The sequence below is a fragment of the Camellia sinensis genome, chromosome 3, assembly GCF_055761805.1.
Source record: "Camellia sinensis isolate YWXY chromosome 3, ASM5576180v1, whole genome shotgun sequence".
NCBI lineage: Eukaryota > Viridiplantae > Streptophyta > Magnoliopsida > Ericales > Theaceae > Camellia > Camellia sinensis.
In genome coordinates this window covers 75,900,780-75,912,750 of record NC_138963.1, presented here as the reverse complement: position 1 = coordinate 75,912,750, position 11,971 = coordinate 75,900,780, and the positions used below count along the sequence as shown (strand labels likewise).

The following is an 11,971-nucleotide window of genomic DNA, read 5'->3' as shown; positions in this document are numbered from 1 at the left end:
CAACCTATCAGTTAAACTAAATGAATATGATCTAGACCCAATTTTTTTTGTCCTTGTAAGATTTTGCAGTAATTTCTTGTCTTATGCCAATGATTTATCGCATTTTGCAGGCTGAGTTAGCATTCTTTTTCTATTTTTCTTTTTTCTCAATCAATGTATTCAAATTATCATCATCTTTGTCATCAAGCTTCTCATTTGAGGATTCCAACTCAATCTTTTTTTGGAAAGAATTTGTAATGCAAATGCTCACCGCAAATAGGCAGTTAGATGCAGAAATTGAAGTTCTTGACACTTCAATTCAGGAAATCAAACAAGTTTTGATGGTGACATAGGGTTGTAAACCTCTAGACAACAAAGAAGTACAATCTTCCAACACAGAAAATAGCTAGCCAAGATTCTCTAAAATATTTTTTCCTCTCCAAGTCTAAAGAAAATACCTCAATCTGTTAGTCTTCCAATCTAGGCAACAACGAAAACAATGGCTTTTGCTAGCCTCTTAATGCATTCAACAGTGACAGAGGGATCAGTAGGTGCTGTGGAGGTTAATCCTCAACCCTACCTTCCAAATCCTCAAAACCTAGTAGATTTGGGGTTGTAGCTCTGTGTAGTGGTTCTCCACTCAAAAGTCCCTTTCTCTGCAAATCCGCTCCTTTTTATACAAAGTCAAGAGGCTTCTTCAAGATATCAACTCAAAACAAGCTCATAATCCCCAAAAGAAAACATAACTCTCCAACATCCCATAATTATTTCTAAGCTGGATCCTCTCTGGGCGTAAAACCTTGAAACATCAAAAACGCGCTTCACTAAAGACACATAATTATTCTATATACATATTTTCATGGGTTGCATCAATTTAGAGGTGGCAAAAAAAGTGGCTTAGGGAGGTTTCATTATTTTTTGGCTGTTATCATTTATTGTAGGACTATTTTGTCTTTGTTTTGTTGTGTCAGTACTTTGTGTTGGCAAATTGCCAGTGATGTAATTTTTCTTCATCACTAGTCCAGTTTGAATGCCTACAAAATATTTTTCTTCAATGATTATCACAGGAGAAGCCTGACATTCGCGATGATCCTGATGCAAAGCCTCTGGAGTTGAAGGGATGCAGCATTGAATTTGACAATGTTCACTTCAGGTTTTTTTTTTTTTTGTTTGTTTCTCTGGCTTTGCCTTCTATAGATAAAATTGGAAACATTTTTGAGCAAAAGCACATTACATGGTGTTTGAACACATCATAATTACAAAAATTGGGCATGTGTACAGTGCTGTCAACACCACTAGGTAGTCATCAATTGGGTATACAATATACGCATTTGGTCTGAAGTTATTGCTCCATGTCTTAAAAATTCCACTGGAGAGAGCTGAGCTAGTACAAAGTCTTCTGGTTATCATCGAATTACCTTGACAGCACTGATGAAATATTGGGTCTCTCAACTTTTTTTGCGAGTGCATGTTTAATATACGTGATACTTGATTCCCCCCCCCCCCCCCCGTTATACACATTTTCCAACCTTCAGTGTCTTCTTCCATATTGCATAATGAACTTTCTGAAGCCACCGTAAGTTTTTTCTTTTACTGTTTATTTTATCATTGCTTGTAAATTGGGTTCTGTAAACTAGGTCTTCCCTCAAGAGACTCATTCTATTATGAGATAAGTACTCTTTGTTTGTGTCTTTTCTTACCTATCATGTGGTAAATTCTTTGATAGACAGCTTTTCTTGTAGTAAATTTAGTTGGTTATTAGCAGTCTTATATAATGTTCTCCTTGGACTCGACTAAGAATCAATGTTGTATTAGCCCTTGCAAACTTTTGGTCTAATTCAAAATTTGTGATGTCTTTTTTTTTAAAGTACAGGTTTTAATTTTCATTCCACCAAATTTTGAACTTATCTGCAACCAACTACTGGTTCTACCTGACCTTAAAGAAAGAGAGAGGGAGGGAGGGAGGGAGGATTTGGACTGTATTGACCATTTCCACTTTTGTAATGGCTGTGGATTATTACTAGCTGATGGACATTCTCTATTTCTCTTCTTGCAGTTATGTGCCAGAAAGAAAGATTCTTGATGGGATATCCTTTGTTGTGCCAGCTGGAACGAGTGTTGCTATTGTTGGAACCAGTGGCAGTGGTATGCTTTCAGACGTTTCATGATTCTTCAATTATGGTGCAAGTTTCTGAAATTTTTTTGAAGTGTATAATACACCAAAAATTTCCAAAATTGTATAAATTATGTGATCTTTCTCTTCTTTCTTCTCTTCATATTCTGGTAGCCCCACTAGTGGTTGTATGGCCTCTTTTTCCTTCTCCCCCTTTTGACAAGTTATGTTACTTCACTTAGAACAACCATCTAGACTTTCTTTAGGCATGTAAATTTGGCCTGCGGGCTCACTCGAGCCCCACCTTAATTTGGGCCAGCTTTGTTCTGAATCTTAGTTATTGATTCATGGGTCCAGAGTGAGACGGCAAGAGTGTTGTTTATCAAAATACCTTGAAAGCGAGAGCATTTAGTGTATGCATATACGTATATTTATGTACTATTGGTATATATTCATATACATTTTCTAAAGTAACATTCAGATTTTTATGCGTCATTACTTGTTTAAGAAACTACATTTAATACAAATATTAAGATGTAATATGTCAAAGAATAAAAAAAAAACCACAGATATTACTCATTGGTATTGTTGGTCTAGCGGTAAGCAAGTTTTGGTTGCTTCTCTTGGCGCTCTCTTCCCCAACCATTTTTGACTTCTTATGGGTTGAATTGCATTGAGGCAGCAGGGGTGGGCTACCATGTGTCTTGTACCATTAAGAGCACACATGATGGCTCACTACTAATTAGAAGTTCAATCTGTTTCAAATTCAATTATTTGATTAGTTTTTGCTTTAAATTCACCAATTTGAAAATTAGAGCACGATCTGCCACCCCACTTAAGAGGATTAGACCAAGTCCCGGAACCCTTCAGTTATGGCTTGGGCTGAGGTATTTGAAGTGTGGATTGCCCCATTTTTGTAGGAAAAACTGAAAAAAACCGAGGGCTCTCTAAAAGCCTGGACTGAGGCCCTACCCCCCTAGGGCCATGGGCTGAGTCTAGGGTTGTAAGAATAGGCCTGACCTAACCTGAGATTTGGTGGGAGTTTGGTTGGCTTGGCTTGAGCTCAACCCAGCCTGGCAGAAACTGGGTCTGGCCGAGCTGTTGTACATGCCTACTTTCTTTGTTCAAGTTTCCATGAAGACTGGCTTCACATTTTTAAAGAGGCCACCTATGTTATATGGACTCTTCAAAATAAATCAAATACCCGTGTCGGACACTCGACACTTGGACAAGGGTATGGGATATGTGTCGGATACTTTTCAACGGATACTTTTTATATAATTGTATATAACACTATTATTATATGTACATATTGTTGTATAATTGCTATAAGTGTCATTTTGACACTATAAGTTAAATATAGTACCATTTTATCTCACATATTAGATTAAAAATATAAAAATATGACATTTTTTTGCCAAGTCTGCGTATCCTTAAATTTATGATTTGATGAGTCCGACCTCTAAATACATATCCGCACCCGAGTCCATGTAACATAGGAGGCCACTCAGTGTTTGTTGCCAGAGACAGCAATATTTTCAAATTGAGAACTCATCTTCACAACTCGAGAGAGAGTTTATTGGTAGTCAATCTCATCACAGAATCAAGTCTAACTGCAATGATCAAGGACATAATGCACTAGAAATCACATCTCAACGTTAGTCAATCACTTTTAATTCTTCAAGTACTGTCAACTTGGATCTCTACCAATATTTTTATCCTTCTTAATAATTATTCATCAGTAAATCGAGATGGCAGCTTTGATAATTTTGGTGTAATTTCTTTTCTTTTCTTTTCTTGTGGATAGTCATGTTTATCAATCAAGAGACCAACTTGAATACTTTTGTTGGGGTTCCTGTCGCCAATTCTAATGCTCTTCCTTTTGAGTCCTGTGTAAAGTTATGTGCAACTTGCCACTTACTTAAAGTTACGTGCAACTTGCCACTTGTGTAATTATTTTTTTTAACCTTTTGATGACTTGGTATTGGGAATACCTTCCTTAACAGACCAACCTGCTTCTGTTCCCTTTTTCTTCTTTCTGGTGGTCCATCAAATTTATGTTTTATTGTGGCAAATTCTTGGTCAATGCTATAGCATATGGTCTTAACGTCAAGGTTCATGAGAACTTAAGTTGTTGAGGATTCTGGATTTTATTTTCTAAATGGGAGCTTGGTATTATTTTCAATAATTTTGTAGTCCATGCAAGTTTATTTAGCTTTTTTGTTTTTATTTTTCTTTAGTTTTCCATGGCATTCTGATTTCTTCCTCTCTTGTATTTTTGAGAAGACTTGTTTCTTTAGGATCAATTTTCTTAGAAGATTTACCTCACATGTTTCAAGTCTCACCTGAAAATCCTATCCTGGAGATGTACTGTGCAATTACTGATATATCATTTCGAATTACCACAAATACTTTCTTTCTTAAGATTTACTTCATGATTATGCTTGTCCTTGTTGAATCTGGCAACTATTCTTCTATTTGCCTATGAAGCATTATTGATTTTTTATTGTGCTCCATTAAGAATATCATCATCCTTTTGCATCACCTGATAATTTTTTGCACATCACCCTTGATGCGTAAATTGGATTTGTGTGTGCAGGGAAGTCGACCATTCTTAGATTGCTCTTCAGGTTGTTTGACACCCATTCTGGAAATGTAAGCACTGCTACTATGATATTTGGATGCTTTTAGTCCGAGTAATGCCCCAATATTTTCATCATCTGCCTATGTTTTACCCGCCAAGGCCTATGGTCAATTATTGAATGAATAATACCTCGAAACTGGACAAAAAGACCTTTAAGAAAGAAGTAGTTTTTGAACGATATTCTGCTATCTGGGCTCTGCATGATTGCATATAGAAGTGCCAGGGTCCTGCTTCAAAATGGGTTCACTAGGAGTAAGGGCATATCTCCAATCCTTAACACCCTTCACTTTTTGACCCAAACTTATACCAAATTGAGTTTTACTTAGATTTTTACCCAAATCAAGGGTGACTCAAATGTGTACTCAAAATTTTCTAGGCTATTTTTGGGCTCTCAAATTTACGACTTTGCCATTAATGAAACTTTTACTCAAATTTATGCTTAAAATATAAGTTTGTCCAGTGATTCATATCAAATAAAGGTTTTACTGAATTTTTTATTCAAATTTGATTAAAATTTTAAGGTTTGGAGATGGCCTAATGACACATATCTTGTGAGGCATTGGTGTTGTAATTGTTTCGGAAAGATGGTCCCTTCACAGAGGGCTGTGTTCATGAGCTTCATTTATCATGTTGTGCTAGATGTCAATTTTACTGGCTATCTTTAAGTTTTTGAGTTTTTTCCTTGTCAGTCATGCTACTGGGACGGAAAAGTACCATGCACAAAGTTACCTTCTCATTTTCTCAACCTGTGTGAATGTTTTTCTCCTAGTGCTGTGATATTTGTTTTCCCGTGCAAGTTTGGCCCAGTGACCAGAGGCTAAGGGGTTTGCTTTTCTTTGACTTAAATCTGCACACAACATTATCAATTGCTACTTGACAGATAAGGATAGATGGTCAAGATATACAGAAGGTAACACTAGAGAGTCTTCGCAAGCCTGTCGGTGTTGTTCCACAAGACACTGTGAGTTTTCCATATCTTGTTTCATTACTTCCCTCTTTTCTAATTTCAATTCTTAGGTTCCCCAGGTTAATTTAATTTAATTATTTATTTATTTATTTTTGTAGTCTTAACTTCATAATACAAGCAACTCATGTTGCACTGACAGGTACTTTTCAATGATACAATATTTCACAACATTCATTATGGTCGTCTTTCAGCAACAACGGAGGAGGTTTGTGGCGAAATTTATTATTTACTTTTCATTGCTTCTACTTTTTAGGTCATGTGATGTTTCTTTTCAATTCCCATATTCTTTTCCCCCTTCTAGGTGTATGATGCGGCTCGACGGGCAGCAATTCATGACACTATCATGAACTTTCCAGAAAAATATTCTACTGTGGTAGGGGAACGGGGCCTGAAGGTGAGAAACCAGCGGCTTTTAACTACATGATACATCTTTCTGTCATCCTTTGCATGGATCATCTAGGAAAAGGGTAGGTTAGCTCTGTTACATGAATTGGGTGAGGGGCGTGGATAACTAGGCTTTTACATCAGACACTGGGTTTATTTGATCCCTTAATCTGAGGATATGAGGCTGCTGTTAAGCAGTCATAGTTTTTTAGAATTCTTTGGCTTCTTAAATTAAAATGGTGCCTTTACATATAGCATAGATGATCAGCATGGTACTATTGAAGAAATCATGTTGTAGAAGGAACATTATAAAGGAGTTTTATTTAGGAATGTATAGTGAACTTGAATTATTTGAAATGTGGGTGAATCTCCAATCAGATGTGTTGGGCACAAATCCCATATGCATACAGAGGTGTCATGTGTCTGACACGGTTGCTTCACTTATTTAAAATGTATATGTAGCACGTCTGCCGTTTCAAGTTACTGTAGCCACTGTTGCGAGAGTAACCCTAAAATTTTGATAATCGGTCAACTCCATATTCCATTGGAATGTGGAAGAACATAAAAGACATCATTCCGTCAGGTTTAGAAAAAAGTTTGTTGGTTGTGCTTAATCAGGTTCTGATATCCAAATTCTTCTTGGCCAGGTCTTTCAGCTTGCCAAACTTTAGTTTGGGGCCAATTTATGACCTAACAAATTGTTTATTTGCTCAATCTTTCTTCTGTTTGTCTTTCTCAAATGCCTATCAGTGTTTGGAGTTTCAGACATGTTAGTTGAGTATATATATATATCTATTACACGTTCCTTAGCATTATTAGACAACACCTATGTTACCTAGAACACGGATCATTCTGGTACAAGAAACGGGTGGTATGCCACTTTCTTTAAAATATGGTATGATAGGGGTATACTTCTTAATTTGACATCCTGATGTAGAATGGCTATGAAGAAATCTGGTCAACTATTCGATTGATCTCAAAACAGAATAAATAGAGAATTGGTCTAAAAGAAAAGATCAAAAGGGGTAAGAAGAATAAGAAGAGAGAATAACACAAGGGTCAAAACCCTAATCTCACAAAAACAGCTACTCCTAAAACTCTTTCGATATTTTTTAATTCAAAGCTAACTAAAACTATTACATAAAAGGCTATATAAAGGCATCGTAAAAAACCTTAATTATGATTACCAAAAATAGAACACTTCACCAAATAAAACTCTAAATTAAATTAAACATCATAAATAAATAAAACTACAAAATCTCTAATTTCTTCTTTGTCCCATGCGTTTCCGTTCCCCAATCACATCCAATAAATTATAGTGTACTTTTCTTTAAATTAAGGAGAACTTTTAATGAGAAAATAGAAAAAATTATGAGATCGCTTTGGATTGTTAAATTCACCTTTTTGGAACGAAAGTTTCCCATGTTTTGGAACATGCATGCCAAAACGGAAATCGCTAGTGTGTTAGTGTTTTCTAGAAAGCACTCCAGGAGAAGTGATGTGCTGTGGTTCCAGAATGCCATTTGGTCTTACTTGGTGCATGTGCCCCTTGTCTCTGAATAAATTGAAGTTTACTACTGTATTCTTTTGGATTGCACGTTAAAGATTCATCCTTATTGCTTTAGGCTTTGTTTGGATAATGGATTTGGGTAGGGATTTGGAAAGGGAAAGAAAAAGGCAAGGGAAAAATGAATGAAATATAAGTTCAATTTTTTCTCCATTTCCCTTCCCTTGTCGTTTCCCTTTCCAAATCTCTACCCAAATCCATGATCGAAATACAACCTTATTGTCAGTAGTTGGCTAATAGGGTGAGGATAACTTCACTTCTTCCTAGCCTAAGTATAAACTAAATACAAATAATTTCACATGTTCCTGGTTGTCAGAAATGTTAATGGAAAAACTTCTTTACTAGGTTTTGAAAATCTTGTTGGAGATATTTTGATATGTCCCAAGTAAACAACATTTTAAGTATGCAGTTTGGTGAAACCTTGATAATTTTGAACCTTCAACTGTAGATACCTACAAATCGTAGAAAAAGAAGAGTGAAAGAAAATCTGAAAAAACCTAATATGATTAAGTTGCCAACTGTTTAATGTCCAAAAGTTGCCAACTGTTTAATGTCCAAATTATTTATTTTCAAAAGTTTTTCTTTTTATTTTCAATGGGAAATGGTATTTCCAGTAATTAGGTGATGCTTTTATTTCCTGCAGTTAAGTGGTGGTGAGAAGCAACGTGTGGCACTAGCTCGTGCATTCCTGAAAGCACCTGCCCTTCTGTAAGTGTCTTTTCTTTCAATTTTTTCTGCTTTGGTTTGTTTGAGCCACCATCCTTGTGGTCAAATGCCGCCCTTGTGTGCACCTACATAGTGCTTTCTGTTTGTCTCTCACATCTGGTCCTTGGTCAACATACAGCCTTTTAATCACATCTCAAGATCACTAATCCTGAATATTTGCCGCCACATTAAGCTGGTACAAAGAGAGAAGTTTAAATTTTAAAATTGTCCAATACCTTTTCTCATTTATCGCTGGTTGGCTGGTTGAAATGAGTTGCTATTTTAGCATCATATGTTTTACGTAATTTTCTCATTTTGACAAATTGAAATAATTAAGGAATCCTTTGAGCAACTGACATAGGTTTCCTCTCCGCTCTTTTTGTTGGATTAACTTGTGCATGTTCTAGTATTGAGTGTCATCTAGTGTCCCAATAACCACCACACATTTTTTTTTCTTTATTTTATCTATTGCACATAATCATCTTGTAACAATTTTAGTTCTAACTTCTTTGCCAGGCGGCAGAGCCATTTCTACGATATCTTATACACTGGAAATTCATGAATCAAAATTATTGACAACCGTCCATTTTAAATCATGAAGTGCAAGTGGCCTTATGTTTGTTCAGAATATAAGTTGATTGCAGAATGCTCCAGAGCACCTTCCTCACTTTGTCCATCCCATACTTTGCGTGAAACATCCCCTTGTCAACTTTCACTACTTACAGAGCGAATTCAAGTTCAAATTAATGATTGCTTTTTCGCAACTACTAGCTACTGACCAGTTGCTTTTCTCCTAGCATTACTGAAGTTACATTGTGTGCTCTTTTTATTTTTTTGTTTTAAAAATTTGTCAATTGTGAAATCTGCTTATATTTTGGAGTTTTACTTCTTCATAGTTGGTCCCAATCTTAGGAAAGGGAGGGTTTAAGGTTTTCCTTTCAGTGAGGAAGTGAATGAATTGTAACTACAAATCACAATTGAAACTTATGCAGGCTTTGTGATGAAGCTACTAGCGCACTTGATAGCACAACGGAAGCAGAGATATTAAGTGCTTTGAAGTCCCTTTCTAACAATAGAACTTCAGTCTTTATAGCTCATAGGCTTACGACAGCAATGCAGTGTGATCAGGTAAGCATTATTGGTATTGAATTTGTTTTTTTGTTTTTGTTTTGTTACATTTATCAAGGTTATAGTTGGATGCATTGCTTCTTGTTTTCATGGGCTTGGAATGGTATGTTTGATTGTGTTTTCGTATTCTGTTTTCTTTTTCTGGAAAACTTATTGCCTTCTGTTGTTAAATTGTATTTCAACTTTATGTACCTTTCCTCAAAATTTGTCTTCATTTCTATCAATCTTCCAATTTCTCCGATTAAGAGATTTACACCACTCTTGCCTTCAAAACTTTACGTCTTTTTCCCCTATTAATTTTTTTTTCTTCTTCTTGCAAGTTGTGCATAAAAAAGAACTTGCGGCCTTTTAACAATTCAGAGACGCATTGTCATCTATATACATAAACAAACCATTTTTCGTTTAGATTTTTTTGGAATGTGAATGTACCTTTGATATATATATATATATATATATGCTTCACCGAGCTATAAATTTGATATTTTTGATTAATTGTTGTCAGATTATAGTTCTGGAGAATGGGAAGGTAGTGGAACAAGGACCCCATGAAAATCTCTTGTTGAATGCCGGAAGATATGCCCAGCTCTGGGGACAGCAAAATAACTCTACCGATGGAGTTGATACAGTTGCAAAAGTGGTGGCATGAAAAAATATATATATATATATATATATCTTTCAAAATTCAAAATTATTTTTGTGTGTTGTGTACAATTAGTATTCAGGTATTTATTGTCAATTAATAGTCAGCATGACTCAATTTATAGTCAGGTTTACCATTTTCCGGTATTTTTTGGTTTTTATCATTCTTGAGAACTTCTGCTAGCTTTATAAAAGGGTTGGCATTATAAAAGGGTTGGCAAATTGGCTTACTTCAATCTAATGAAACATTTAAATTTGGCACTCAGGGGCCGGTTTTAGACTTATTTATTTAGAAGTTTTTTTTTTTAATCATCAATATCTTCAAAATATCTTTTACCTTATCTCATTCAACACTTTAACCATAACACTACTGGCATGACCCTGCTGCCAGCAATTATTTCCAGCTGAGACAACCTTCAACCTCTGACCTCCAGTGGCGACCTCTGACAACTACCTCTGATCTCCGGTGGCCACCCTTGGCTGCCGTCTCTAACTATGATAATTACCTTTAATCTCCCACAACTTTCGGTGATATTTTTCCAACTATTTTTTAACAAAAACAATTTTCATCACCACCATATTACTGCCGTCATCACCTCCTTAGTTCAGAAAGTAGATAGTAAAGTATTTATCAGAAAATAGTTCATATTAATTTTCATTATTACAGATTAATAGATAGTATTTATCAGAAAATAGTTCATATTAGTTTTCACTATCATAGATTAATACAACATCTATAAAAGAATTCCAGATCCATTCAATGATAAATTCAGGGGTGGTTTGGCATCCCTTAAATAATCTATCTTTTTATCTTTTTTTCATCACATCATTTTTTTATTTTTTTACATATTTTTTCGTAAAAAGATAAAAAATATATTTATTTAGATCATTTCAAACAATCCCTTCATATTGATACATTCAGTGATACAATTGATTTTATATTAAAGTATGTAAACGAAAAAAAAATTAAGATCTTGCAAAGTAGATTGTGTTTGCAGACAACTTGTGATAACTTCGATGGGTAAATTGCTTTTTGCCCCTGTTATGTTTAGCCACTTTATCACTTCCGTACTTAAAGTTTATTTTTTTTCTCATTTTGGTATTTTATATTTTAAGTTTTTTTTTTTCAGTTTATTCCTAAATTAATTTATGTTCAAAATTAAATGAAAAATATCACGATAATTATCATATAAAAAAAATAATATTATTTTATTAGATTTTGAGTTTGTATCAAATGTGTCAATTATATATAATAAAATATTTTTATGTTACGTGATTATTAATGTATTTTTTTCGACAATGCTACGTAGCTCAAATTTTGTGGCTCAAAAGTGGCTCAAATAGCCAAAACGACGTCGTTTTGAGTACAGAACAACATAAAAATGGCCAAAACGACGTCGTTTTGGCCATTTGAGCCACTTTTGAGCCACAAAAATTGAGCTACGAGACATTTTCCTATTTTTTGTCTAATTTTTAACAGAAATTAGCTTTGGGTGTAAATTAGGAAAAATTTGAAACATGAAGGGGCAAAGTGATAAAGTAACCAAACATAAAAGGGTAAAGTGTAATTTACTCTAACTTGGATACCGGGTTGTGGAGAACCTTTGAACATGCAAAGAATATCACTGAGTGATTTGTTAAAAAATTACAGATGCTAAAAACACTTACATTTACATTCACTTAATCACAAGATACTCTCATTGTATATACATATATAATCAAAAATTGATAAATTTATCACTGAAAAATAATTTTGCAGCAGATCTTCTTTGAAAAATAAACAGTCAGAGAGGGAGAATAGGAAAGATTTGAAAAATACTTCATTTGGAGTTGATTTTACCATTG

The 11,971-nt window shown here is 34.8% G+C and overlaps 1 protein-coding gene across 2 annotated transcripts in view; it reads left to right on the top strand.

Moving 5' to 3' along the window:
- ABCB25 (ABC transporter of the mitochondrion 3) overlaps positions 1 to 10,389 on the top strand; it is a 41,326-nt gene extending 30,937 nt beyond the window's left edge. Inside the window, exons 12-20 of one of the 2 annotated variants that reach the window (XR_014364160.1) lie at positions 1,047 to 1,132; positions 2,036 to 2,124; positions 4,692 to 4,747; positions 5,617 to 5,697; positions 5,843 to 5,908; positions 6,005 to 6,097; positions 8,298 to 8,362; positions 8,876 to 9,487; positions 9,990 to 10,273. Coding sequence is in view for 1 of the 2 variants with exons in the window: in XM_028229795.2 (XP_028085596.2) it covers positions 1,047 to 1,132; positions 2,036 to 2,124; positions 4,692 to 4,747; positions 5,617 to 5,697; positions 5,843 to 5,908; positions 6,005 to 6,097; positions 8,298 to 8,362; positions 9,352 to 9,487; positions 9,990 to 10,133 (816 nt within the window). In the remaining variant the exon portion in view is untranslated. Of the gene's footprint in view, positions 1 to 1,046; positions 1,133 to 2,035; positions 2,125 to 4,691; positions 4,748 to 5,616; positions 5,698 to 5,842; positions 5,909 to 6,004; positions 6,098 to 8,297; positions 8,363 to 8,875; positions 9,488 to 9,989 lie in introns of both variants that reach the window. The other variant, XM_028229795.2, reaches the window with a different exon arrangement.
- The last annotated feature ends 1,582 nt before the right edge of the window (positions 10,390 to 11,971 follow it).